Raw genomic sequence first — 13,587 nt, forward strand, 5'->3', positions numbered from 1 at the left:
CTTCTGATCAACAAAAGGATTTCGATGAATTTTTAAAATCGAAAATTTCAAAATTCGCGGAGTTACCGAACCAAGGTTTAACTGACCTCGTGCAGCATACGATCACTTTACAGCCGGGAATAAAACCCATACAAATCCGTCCATATCGGCGTAGTCCTGTTATATCGGCGGAATTAAATAAACAAATAGACGAGCTGCTCGAGAAGGGTTATATAAGGCCCAGTAACAGTTTCTGGTCGTGTTCTCCGGTCATGGTTACCAAAGCCTCAGGTGATTGGCGTTTTTGCGTCGATTATCGACCAATCAACAAATATACTATTTTACCCGCTCACCCTTTTCCAAATATGCTACGTATTCTAAGTGCTTTGCATGATGCGAAATATATAACTACGATGGACCTCAAGGAGGCGTTCCATCAAGTTTTAATGGCACCGGAGTCCATTCCTTACACTGCCTTCTCCGTAGAGGGTAGGGGGCAATTTGAATGGGTTCGTATGCCTTATGGGCTCGCGGGTGCACCATCAACGTTTCAAAAGGCGATGGATAAGCTCCGCGAACGGTTTGTAGGTAGAGTACACAAAAGAAATTTACCGAGGTCTTGGATAGATAAAGTTTTCGCGTATCTGGATGACTGGGTAATAATAAGCGAGACCTATAGTGAACATAAGGCTATCTTAACTCTTGTCTTTGAAATATTTCGCGAGGCTGGATTATTAATAAATCCAAGTAAATGTAAATTCGCGAGATCTGAGGTAAAATTTCTTGGTTTTATAGTAGATAGAGAGGGTCTACGACCTGACCCTGAAAAAATCGCACCCATCGCGAATTTCCCGTGTCCAACGACTAGAAAACAGGTACGCAGTTTCTGCGGATTAGTAAACTGGTACCATAGGCATTTGCAAAACGTCGCGAATGTCCAAGGACCTCTAAATAAATTATGTAGCGTAAATACTGAGTGGAAGTCGGGAGATGAGGAAGAAAAGGCTTTCCAAGATCTTAAACAAGCTCTTGTTAATGCGAAACCTTTGGCTGTACCTCAGCCAAATCTTCCGTATTTTTTATACACCGATGCGAGTGATACGGGTCTAGGCGCGTTCTTGGTTCAAAAGGAACCAGATACCGGGAAAGAGTTTCTTATAATATGTTTAAGTAGACCGTTGCGAGGTGCCGAAACACGCTATACTACAACCGAGAAAGAGTGTTTGGCGGTTGTATGGGCCGTAAGAAAATTAAGATGTTATCTGGAAGGATTTCCGTTTGTTGTGGTTACTGACCACGCTTCGTTAAAATGGCTCCATACCTTAAAAAACCCGAACGGTAGGCTTGCCCTTTGGGCAATGGAACTTTTGGCCCACTAGATCACGATTGAACACCGTCGTGGGACCGAGAACGAAGGCCCGGATGCCTTATCGCGCTTATACGAGGACCAGGAGCCCGTGGAGTGGTCCGAAGTCCTCGATGAAATTAAAAATAAAGGTGTAGATTTTGTACATATTCAAGTTCGCTCGTGGTACGACGTAAAGAAAGCAAATGTTAGAAAATACCCGGAAAATTTTGTTGATTGGCGAATAAATAATGAGGATAAACTAGAATACTATAAACCCGATTATTTAAAAGAATGTATAGATGATCAAGACGCGTGGAAATTGGTTTTAACTGAAAACGAGATTCCCGATATTTTGAAAGCAAACCATGATGTACCAGACGCGGGACATTTGGGTCGCGATAAAATGTACCATCGGATACGTACACGTTATTATTGGCCTGGTATGTATCGCGATGTAGGCGAGTACGTAGATAATTGTGAGACATGTAAAAAGGTCAAATATAAACAGACCTCGTCTCAAGCGCCGATGCGCACGCGACAACCAATTGAACCCTGGGCCATAGTTGCGGCTGATGTGACTGGCCCATTTCCGCGATCTAAAACCGGCTATCAATATGTGTTAATTGTACAAGACCTATATACGCGTTTTATTGAGGTCTTTAGACTTCGTAAACAGACTGGATTAAATGTAAAGAAAAGTTTTCGTCGCGTTTTTACGTTGGGGATATCCTCTATTTTTAATCACAGATAATGGAAAAGAATTCATTAATCATGAGATTAAAGATTATTTAAAAGAAACGGGAATAAAATCTGTACCTACAGCGATCGCGCACCCGCAAAGTAACCCGGTTGAAAGAATTAACCGCACTCTTAAACCAATGATACGGGCATTTATTTCGAAAGATCAGACGTCGTGGGATGAACACTTAGGTGAATTCCAGCTCGCCTATAATAGTAGTTACCATGCTTCATTACATATGTCGCCATATTATTTGGTTCATGGTAAAGAACCACGGCTGTCGGGTAAAATAACCGAACTAGAAATAGATGACTTAGATTCAGATGATAATTCATGGCGCGTTCGGGTAAATCGTCTTGATCAGTTACGACATAAAATCGAAGCTATAATGAAAATAGAAAGTGAGAAACAAGCCGTATATCATGATAAGGGACTTAAGGAGCCACCTAAATTACAAGTGGGTGATTCGGTATATTACCCAAACTGGAAGTTGAGTAAGAAAATCGATAAATGTTCGTCTAGTTTTGCTAACAAATTCTTGGGGCCAGCCATTGTCAATAAAATCATCAGCCCTTTAGTTGTTGAGTTAAAATCAGATACTGGGAAAATTTTGGGCAATCATTATGTACCTGATTCAAAATTGCCCAGGCGCAGTCAGAGGCTGATGAAAACCGTTTAATTTGTTTCAGAGAGACGTACGGGACCGTCGGGTCCAAGAAAGGATGGCTCGAGAGCCAGGATTTTTCCGCGACGCGACACATTGTCGTACTGTCATGCGTCGTGAACGGAAAAATGCCTTCATCGCTGAGAGGTTACGTTTGGGGCTGCCATTCCCGCCATCTTACCGACCACGTCCACCACGCCCGGAGGTCGGCGAGCCAGCTGTGCCCAGAAGAGGACCCGTGCCCTGCCACACTGTGGTCGCTCCAACAGCACGACCAGATCCTTCTGCAAGGTGGCGAAGGCGCTGTACCTTAGCCCAAGCCGTTGAAAAGTTGGAGGGTCGTCCATCACCAGTCCGGCACGTACAGCCGTTTTACGTGCCCCCCACACGGCCGTCATCATCAACTGAGGTCACTAAAGCCCTCAACTGGACCCGCCGGGATTTGTTGGGGGACGAAGTTCTCACCCCAGCTGAAGCAGAAGAGCTGGCTACGTACATGCCCGTAACTCCCACACCCGAGCTGGTGATAGTAGCGCCCGCAGAGGACTTGATCCTGCCCAAGCCAGGGACAGAAAAGGATCCCTTAGCCGAGGACGGAGAGGAAACGGACGACCAGTCGGAAGGTTCTGACCTACTCATCATAGATGAGGAGGTGGTCGTTGACCCAGCTTAACCCGCACGTTTAGCGAAAGAGTGATTTTGTTTACTTGCCAAAACTTATATGAGTTAATAAACTTTTCACTACCATCCAATTTAATTGTCAAAATTTCTTTAATTTGTCCTTTTCAGCTTCCGAGCCCCAATCTCAAGTCTGGCGACGGGGAGTGTAACCGTGCAGCAGCAATTTTAAGACGTGAGAGTGCGGCTCTTTCGCTTCTATTTGCTCTCTCTCTCTCTCTCGTATAATTTTCTCGTTTGCGAGTTCGACTGAGTCTCGGCGCTAGTCTTAGCGCAGCAGCTGAGCGATTTTCGGTCACTGCGCATAATTTGGGAGGGGTCAGCACGCGGTGCTGACCCGAGACAAGGAATCTGAAGACGACACTTGAGCTCTAGTGCGCCCACTGATCGGTCACTCTTTTTCTCGCATTACTTTGTAAATTCTTTAAGTATATTTTAAATTTAATTCAGTGAATTTTGAGAGTTTTCCTTTTGCTGTGTGGTTAAACAAAATCGTTTGCAACAGTGTCGTTGGATACTCATCTACAAGGACCCGTTTGTCGTCGAGCCTGGACTCTATCTACTCCTAGGACACTACAACTGGACCAGGAAGATGGAGCGTCGACCGATTCCTGCAGTAAGTCCAGATAGTTGCTCGCCTATATATATATATATATATATATATATATATATATATATTCTATAATGTTTTGCGTATAAATTCTCTCTCTTCAACGTGATTAATTATTCCTCATACTCTCACTCGTTACCAATAAATTCCCGCGCCTTTCGAGTCGACGAATTCCTTTGAATTATTTGTAAAGTATATAAAATCACATTAGTATTAAGTCAAAGGGGTGACTGTACAAAATAAGGGATTTGGTTAAATAAAATATATAAATTAAATTTACATCAAGCATTTAATCTTAATCATCACCAGAGTCCCGTAGATTTTAAGTTTATTTTCAGCCGCGTGTCCGGCTCAGGACGAGCCGACTCACCCCCGAGAATATCAAGTTCCCGATTCCGGAACCAGCGATAATCGACTTAAATCGATAATTTAATTAATTAATAACTAAGTTCGGGAATTATAAATTAACAGTGGTTCGTGGCTGCTAGACACGGAGCAGTCAGGGCCCACCGTTATAAACCTGCAACAGGCGAAGACGGAGACATTTAACATCTCACCATCATCATCTCAATCAAAGGCACCCACTAATCAGGTCCCACCGTCAGAGAGTAAGCAGTGCAAGTTATGCTCGCAGGGACATTTTGTGGTGTACTGTCCCCAATTCCGCGCTTACTCTCCTGACAAGAGACATCAGTGGGCAACCCAGTGATACCTTTGCATCAACTGTCTTGGGTCCCACAACATCTCACAGTGCCACAACCCCAAGACTTGTGCATACTGTCAACAACAGCATCATTCCATACTACATGGTGCCGCTGCCTTGGCCAACGTAAAGCCAGTTCCAAAGAAGAAAAACACAACTTCAACGCCACCAGCAGTAGCACAAACATCTCAACAACCAGATGGCGAAGCACCGTCAGAAGCTGATGCAAGTAAGTCAGCTTACTTATCTTGCATTATCTCTATTGATTCAGTCTCATCTCACCTCTCTGTTTGTGTTTCACTCTCAGCTCATCTCAAACGCTCGACAACCAGTTCTCACCTCACCTCAAGTGCAACAAAAGTTGACATCAATGATGTCAAGTTATCATCTCAATCAGCAGCACTTAACTCAGTACAAATAAACCACTCGCATGACATCTCAAGAGCAATATCAGGACCCAGTGTCCTACTGGCCACTGCCAAGGCCGTTCTCAACTACGCCGATGATAATCATCAAATTATCCGCCTTCTCATCGACCCTGGGTCAGAACTCACTCTCATATCACGGACAATAGTCAATAATTGTCAACTTGACATCATTTCATCTCAAATTCCAATTGTTGGAGTTGGCAGTGTATCATCCGGAAGTACATCTGGAGCTGTAAACATCTCAGTCACCTCACTTCACTCTGATGATAGTGTTATCATCTTTGCACATACTCTCAATAAACTTACAGCTGAGCTGCCAGCTGTTTCAATCAAGAAACATTTTTGGAATCATCTCAACAATCTGCAATTAGCTGATCCGGACTATTTAAAGTCTGATAAAATTGATCTACTCATCGGCGCAGATTGTTATGGGAAAATTATCAAACCTGGAGTTCAAACTGGTTCACTTGGTGATCCAGTTGCCATCAAAACAATTTTTGGCTGGTCCATACTTGGTCCAGTGTCATCTCAGTCACAACAATCACCAAGCAGATCTCACCATCTCATCTCCAAAGATCAACTTCATGATTCAATCGTCAAGTTTTGGCAACTTGAAGAAGTTCCATCGCATCTCAACGAGTCTCTCACGGTGGAAGAAGCTGAATGTGAGTCTCACTTTTAATCAACTCACTCTCGTGATCACACTGGTAGATATACCGTGTGATTACCATTTAAATCATCATCTCAGCAGCTTGGACATTCAATACACATTGCCACCAAGTGTTTAAATCGACTAATAAAAAACATCTCACAGAAGCCTGAGTTCAATCATCTCTACAAGGACTTCCTCACGGAGTATGAGGCCATGGGTCACATGAAGAAAGTCCCAGATTCATATCAATCATCTCACATCACCTACTATCTACCTCATCACGGTGTTCTTCGGGAAGAAAGCACAACAACTAAGCTGAGAGTTGTTTTCAACGGCTCCAGTAATACAACCTCAGGCATCTCACTCAATGACACACTTCACACGGGTCCAAAACTGCAGTCTGACATTTTTGATGTCTTACTGTATGTCAGAAGACACTAATTCATTTTCACCACGGACATCACAAAAATGTTTCGTCAAATCAATGTTCACCCAGATGATTGGGACTATCAACGGATTCTCTGGGTAGATGATGACAATCAACCTCCATCATATCATCTCACCACCGTTACATACGGCACGCGTCCAGCACCATATCTTGCTGGCCGTGTTCTCAAACAGCTGATCATCGATGAAGGAGATAAGTATCCACTAGCTGTTGAACCTTTTGAAAAAGGCAGTTACGTGGATGATATCTGCGGAGGCGCTGATAACGTCAATCATCTCAACAACATCGCATCTCAAGTGGAAGCAATATGTCTTGCTGGTTGTTTTCCACTAGCCAAGTGGAAAAGCAACCATCCTCAGTTCAGCAAATTGTCATCATCTAACATCTCAAATTCACACGAGTTCAACGAATCTACATCCGAAATTCTTGGACTTTCCTGGAAGTGTCAATCAGATCATCTCACATTCACTGGTCATACATCTCAAAAGGCTGCCATCACCAAAAGATCAATTTTATCTGAAACAGCCCAGTTATTTGATTCACTAGGACTCATCTCACCTGTAGTCATCAAAGCCAAGATCTTGATGCAAGATCTATGGCTAGAAAAAATTGGATGGGACGATTCACTCTCACCTCAGATAATTCACCGTTGGAAGAAATTCCGAGATGAATTACCTGAATTATTACAACTTAAAATTCCTCGCTGGTTAAACATCTCATCAGACATCTCAAACATTGAGATCCATGGATTTTCTGATGCGTCACAGCATGCGATAGCTGCTGCTGTCTATATCAAGACTCATCATCACCTCACACCAGCGAAAATAACTCTTGTCTGTGCAAAGACTCGAGTTGCACCACTGAAACGTCTCACCATTCCTCGTCTCGAACTATCAGCAGCTCTGCTCCTCACTGAACTCATCTCTCACGTGCAAACCACTCTCAATCTTCAAGATGTTCCAGTTTATCTCTGGACAGACTCAGCGGTGGCTCTTGCCTGGATCAAACAAGAACCAAGTAAATGGAAAGAGTTTGTAAAAAACAGAGTTCAATCCATTCAACAAAATCTACCAGCAGCCAACTGGAAGTTCATCTCAGGAAAACAGAATCCTGCAGACTGTGCTTCCAGGGGATTGACTCCATCTTATCAACTCTGGTGGTCAGGTCCAACCTGGTTACTAGAGCCATCTCACCAATGGCCAGAATTTACATCTCAAGAAGATCCTGAAGTGGACACTGAACGCAAATCAGCTCAATCTCATCTTGCAATCACCAGTCCAAGTTTACCACTTGGTGACTTGCTTGAATCATCATCCAATCTCACAAGATTGCTCAGAATTACTGCAATTATTAAGCGAGCCGTTGCAGTCTTCAGAAAAATTCCTGCATCATCTCTTCACGTCTCACCACTCACACCAGCTGGTATACACTCAGCTTTGTACTTTTGGATTAAAAATACTCAACAAGAATATTTCAAGAACGAAATCTCACAATTATCACAAAACAAATCGTTTTTGAAATCTCATCCATTCTCACGCCTCACAGCATACATCGATTCCACTGATATTGTACGAGTTTGTGGACGACTACAAAATTCTCATGTCGACACGGACAGCAAACATCCACCAATACTACCAAAGAAATGTCATCTCTCTCATCTCATCATCTCTAATGCGCATGCTCGCACAATGCATGGAGGTACGCAACTGATGCTAGCTGCCGTGCGCAAGAAGTGCTGGATATTTAGGGAAAGAATCCCATTTAAATCTTACATTCAACGCTGTGTTGTCTGTGTAAGACAGAGAGCTCAGCGATCTCAACAGTTGATGGGTCAACTGCCTACATCTCGAGTCTCACCATCACTCGTCTTTGAAAGCACTGGCGTAGACTACGCTGAGCCTGTTCAACTAAAATACTTTCAAGGACGAGGTACACGCTGCTACAAAGGCTGGATTGCAGTCTTTGTAATGCTTCTCAACTTCTGCAATTCACTTGGAAGCTGTAAGTGATTACACTGCAGAAGGCTTTCTCAAGGCGTTCAGGAGGTTTACAAGTCGTCGTGGCATCTGCAAAACCCTTTATAGTGACTGTGGCACGAACTTCAAAGGGGCAGATGTCATTCTCAAACAACTTCTCACTGGTGCACTCAACGAATCATCTCATCTCCAGCAAATTCTCACCTCAGACGGAACTCAGTGGATTTTTAACCCACCTAGTGCTCCTCACATGGGCGGCAAGGGGGAAGCCGCTGTAAAATCTGTCAAACATCATCTCCAACGCACAATTGCTGATTTACTTCTCACCTACGAAGACTTCTCAACATTCCTTACTCATGTTGAGATACTATTAAACTCAAGGCCACTCAGTGCACTTACTGATGACCCAGAGGACATCGCAGCTCTCACCCCTGGACATTTTATCCGAGGTGCGCCACTCAACACTGTACCTGAACCCAGTGTCACTAGTGTACCAACATCTCGTCTCTCACTCTATCAACGAATACAAGAAAGACTTCAGTATTTCTGGGAACGCTGGTCTGTTGAATGTCTGCAATCTCACCAATCCATCTCAAAGTGGCATACATCTCACCACGATATCAAGATTGGTTCATTGGTTCTCATCGTTGACGAGAGGTATCCACCATCAAAATGGCCTCTTGCCAGAGTTACTCATCTCCATCCTGGTAGTGATGGTCTTACCAGAGTCGTCACTGTCAAGACTGCCACCTCAACATTCACCAGACCAGTCACCAAGCTGGTTCTGTTACCCATCTCAACAGCCAAAGAAGATTCTCATCTCTTACCATCTCATCAGTATCTTCTCCAACGAGTTGGCGAAGGCGGGGAGAATGTTCGAATCTCCCGCGCTTGCGTTTCACGTCGCTACTCTAAGGCCGGTTAATTAGAGTTGCGTCGGCGCGTTATCATGCGCAGGCGGCTCCACCGGTCCCATTCTCATCTCAAGCTCCGCCCACTGATCCAAGTGGGGATGAAGAAGAACGCGAAGCCATCATTGTTAAAAACTCACCAACGCTATCAGCCACGTGTTTTTTTGTGCTAAATTCAAATCTTTTGCAATCTCGCGATAATTATCACTTATCATTTCCAATTTAATATAAATTAAACAGTGAATAATTTTCACTTACTGTTTTTGTAATTATTTAAGTTGTTATCTCCCTAAATAATTACTTCAGCAATTAAATTCATCTCATCGCGTGGTTGTTGGTTTGCCGCCAACCGCCATCTTTATCTTACCTCACCGCGTGTTACCACGTTGAATAAAGTTTCTCAACATTCATACAGAAATTACCAGTGCAGTGTAAATAGTGTATATAATTATAATAAATAAGTAATTTATTAATACAATAAAATCAAAATTAGTGTTAAAAAACATTTATTTTAACACCATATCATCAACACCTCAATCCCGCCAATTAAGCATCCCAGCATCTCACCTCCTCACTTAAATTTAATTTAAATTTTATTTTAAATATTTAAGTGAATCAAACACTTTGGACTAAACAGAAGTGCCCGCTTGGACTGAATAGAGGTGCCTGTTTTGACTGACCAGAGGTGTCTGTTTGGACTAAACAGAAGTGCCTAGTTGGACTGAAAAGAGGTGTCTGTAGGGACTAAACAGAGGTGTCTGTTTGGACTGAACAGAAGTGCCTGCTTGGACTGGATAGAGGTGCCTGTTTTGACTGACCAAAGGTGTCTCTTTGGACTAAACAGAAGAGCCTGTTTGGACTAATCAGAAATGTCTGGTTGGACTACACAGTAGTAATTATTCGGACTAAACTGACAAGTGCTATTTACCTACAAAATAAAGTCTGTTTACAGGAAACAGGAATGTCTTTTAGTTTCTAAACGTTTTTTTTATTTAGATTAAATCTTTGTTACATATTATTCCAATTATTTTTTGTATTATGTCATCGTCAAATAAATTCTTAACCCTCTCTATATCATCAATCTGTATGTCCGTCTTTTCTGTCGTCAGTTTACTCAAGTCGATGTCAGTTTCCGTAAGTTTATAGTCTTTTTCATCCATATTAATGTTTTCCAGTACTTCTGGTTTTACATACAGGCACCTTAAAATTTCCGCCCGTTCTCGTGGAGTAGGTTGTGATGTTGAGTTGCTAGACGAAGACTTCGACAACACTCTTGTCACTTCCGCATCGTTATTTTCATGAGGTTTTCCTCTTCTACTTTGTCCCTCATCTTCAAGAACTTCCTCGTCAGCGCTGCTTTTTTCATCCTCTTCTTCATCATCTAATTTCCTAATTTTTTTCGTTAAATTTTCTAAAAGAAAAATTTTTTTTGTTATTGTCCTTGGATTTTCTTTTAATTTTTTTTTATCATTTTTATCAATTTTTCTGTTTTTCCCTCCTCTAAACTTTTTCCATTTTCTTTTTTCTGTTCCTTTTTTTCATATTTCTCGACCCAGCTTAATTCATTTGTATCTTCCCGTAATCATTCAATCACGAGCGAAATTTTAAATAGTTTTATTCTTATTTCTTCTCTCTGACATTCATAAATCACAAAGTGTGTGTGTCCCTGATAAAAAAAAAGCGATTTAAAACGATTTGCAATGTTAAATGCCTATAAGAAGAGGGATTCAAAAGTATTCAAGGTATTTAAAAGCATTAAAAAGTATTTAGAATTTTTTATTTCGAATCGTTTTAAATCGCTTTTTTAATCAGGGATGCGCGTGCGTGCGTGTGTGTGTGTGTGTGTGTGTGTGTGTGTGTGTGTGTGTGTGTGTGTGTGTGTGTGTGTGTGTGTGTGTGTGTGTGTGTGTGTGTGTGTGTGTGTGTGTGTGTGTGTGTGTGTGTGAGTGTGTGTGTATGTATGGGTGTGTGTGTGTGTGGTTGTGTTTTCCTGAGCAAAAAATCTAATTTGAAATGATTAGAGAAATCTCTTCTATTACAAATTGTATCATATCATAAAATCATAATTTGAAATAGTTTAATGATTAAAAATTTTCAATTTTTAATTATTTTAAATTATAAAGATGTTATTTGACATTATTCAAAACGATTTTAATTTTATTTTCTCATTCAATGTTATTTAAAATGATTAGAGAGTTTAAATGATTTCTAACAACTTTAAATCATCCGAAACACCAGAAACAGCATTATTATTTTCTTATCTAAATTTATATATTTTGAGTGATTCAATAGTTCCAATCATTCGAATGATTTCAAGTTTCTCGAAGAACCCGAAATTCTAATATTTTTTTTTATTCAATTCAATTCAAAACAATTGTACAATTCAAATCATTTTAAATAAGTTCAAGTCATAAAATAATGTTCCATTACTTTTTAAGTTAATATGATTTAAAATAATTCAGACAATTTAGATTGAATCAAAATTATTAATAGTTATCTAATCTCAAATCATTCCAAATTAGATTTCTTCACAGAGCTGTGTGTATTTGTGTATTTTATCACAGTGGACTGTATTTTTTATTGCACGACTCTTAATGCAAAGCATTAGAGTGTGCTTTACAATCGAAAAATTCAGTTTGGCTTTTTTTCGCTATTGTTTTTACTGTTTTACTTTTGTTAGTCTACGGAGCTGCACCAAGTTACAGATAATTGGATAGAGAATTTAATAAAGATTCATTTTATTACTTAAAAAAAAACAATTGAATGCATTAATTAACTGAAAAAACATTGAAATGTAAAAAAAAAAAAATTTTCCGTCAAGCAGTAAAAAAAGTGTCCGTAACCTGTAAACACAAAAACTCGCAAAAAAGCCATTGTTTGGATCACGTTTTTTTTCAAAAGATCATTTTAAGGCCGAAGAAGAAGTGTGTCATAAATGGCAATTCGGCCCCGTTTAATTATAATTAATAAAAAGAACTTAACTAATTTTATATATCTATATTAGGGTGGCGCAAAAAAACAGACTATTTTTTTTTTTCCATCTCGCATGAAAATTTGTTGGTTTACGATGTTTTAAGAAGCCTCTCCTCAAATCAGTTCAATTAAAAATTTTTAAGAGGTCGCTCACGAATTTTGAAAATATCAAAAATGATCGAAATTCGGATTTTTATTTAAAAAATTTTTTTTTTCTCGTGGCAGCAATAGTTTAGATTTGTAAAATCATGACTATGCTGAAAATTTCAGCCCAAAATTTAAATATTTAAACGGCGCTCAAGAATTTTGAATATTAACTGATAATATGTAACTAATAGTTTGAATTAGTTTTTATAACTCAATTATTGTCATTCTACTTAAATATAACTTTGGCATAACCAAAAATATACAGGACAGTTTTAAACAATAAAATTTGGTAAGTTTTGAATAAGCGGAAAAACCTTCAAATTGGATTAAAAAATAAAAAAGTATGTAAATAACTTATTATTTCTATTTCTCGGGTTATATTTTCATTCATTGTCATGCAAATTGATGGTGAAAAAATCGAGAAGCTTTATTATTAATATTTAAGGGTCGCTCAAAAACGTCCAAGAGACTGCGCTCGGAAACATTCAATATTGCTGCCACGAGAAAAAACAAAATTTTTAAATAAAAATCCGAATTTTGATCATTTTTGATACTTTCAAAATTCGTGAGCGACCTCTTAAAAATTTTTTATCGAGCTGATTTGTGGAGAGGCTTCTTAAAACATCGTAAACCAACAAATTTTCATGCGAGATGGAAAAAAAAAAAATAGTCGGTTTTTTTGCGCCACCCTAATCTATATATATGTTTTTTACATATACTTTCGTCACACCAGTCGCGCCTGCACAAAAAAATACATCTGACTATTTTTCGGAGCGAAATTTAAATTTCTGGGGTAATAGAAAGGAAAAAAAATTCTCCTTGAAACTTTTATCGTACATTTTTCTTTTTTTTTGCAAGTGAGCATTAAGAGTCGTGCACTTTTGGATTTACCAAACTTTTTTAATAAATTTTTATTTTTACCTCGCCTGGTTCGTGATTATAATTATTATTCCATTTCCTCACAACAAATAACTTTCTTTTATCGTCCAAGCTAGCCTTCAGTACTACTGGACAGCCAGTCTTTTCATGTTTACAAATAAAACCGTTCGAATTCTACTTTAAAATTTTTAGTAATAAATTAATATTCATTAACATTAAATCAATCTGTTTATTTTTAAATTTAAGTTTGTGATATTTTCAAATTTTATGTTTAAACATAAGGTACAATGGGGTATCCCAAAAATTTTGTAAATAAAATTTTTTTTTTAATTTTTTCCAGCATTCCAAAAACTTTTATAAATGTAATTGAGCATTATTTTGAATTTTTTTTAACTTCCCGCTCAGAAAATCGACGATTTTCGAAAAATTCAGGATGTGATTGCTTTCACCCC

The 13,587-nt window shown here is 39.5% G+C and overlaps 1 protein-coding gene across 1 annotated transcript; it reads left to right on the forward strand.

Moving 5' to 3' along the window:
- Nucleotides 1-6,269: 6,269 nt before the first annotated feature.
- Nucleotides 6,270-9,150, forward strand: LOC130676347 (uncharacterized). The gene is made up of 2 exons (XM_057482499.1): nt 6,270-8,250; nt 8,357-9,150. The coding sequence occupies exons 1-2, from the start codon at nt 6,270-6,272 to the stop codon at nt 9,148-9,150; spliced, it is 2,775 nt and encodes a 924-aa protein (XP_057338482.1).
- The last annotated feature ends 4,437 nt before the right edge of the window (nt 9,151-13,587 follow it).

Source organism: Microplitis mediator, chromosome 10 (assembly GCF_029852145.1).
Source record: "Microplitis mediator isolate UGA2020A chromosome 10, iyMicMedi2.1, whole genome shotgun sequence".
Classification (NCBI taxonomy): domain Eukaryota; kingdom Metazoa; phylum Arthropoda; class Insecta; order Hymenoptera; family Braconidae; genus Microplitis; species Microplitis mediator.

What these genes read in the sequence shown, in the direction of transcription:
- LOC130676347 (XM_057482499.1), top strand. Translation starts at nt 6,270, where the DNA reads ATGTTTCGTCAAATCAATGTTCACCCAGATGATTGGGACTATCAACGG. An exon ending in CTGCAATTCACTTGGAAGCT is followed by an intron (nt 8,251 to 8,356) that starts GTAAGTGATTAC and finishes CGAACTTCAAAG; the next exon opens with GGGCAGATGTCATTCTCAAA.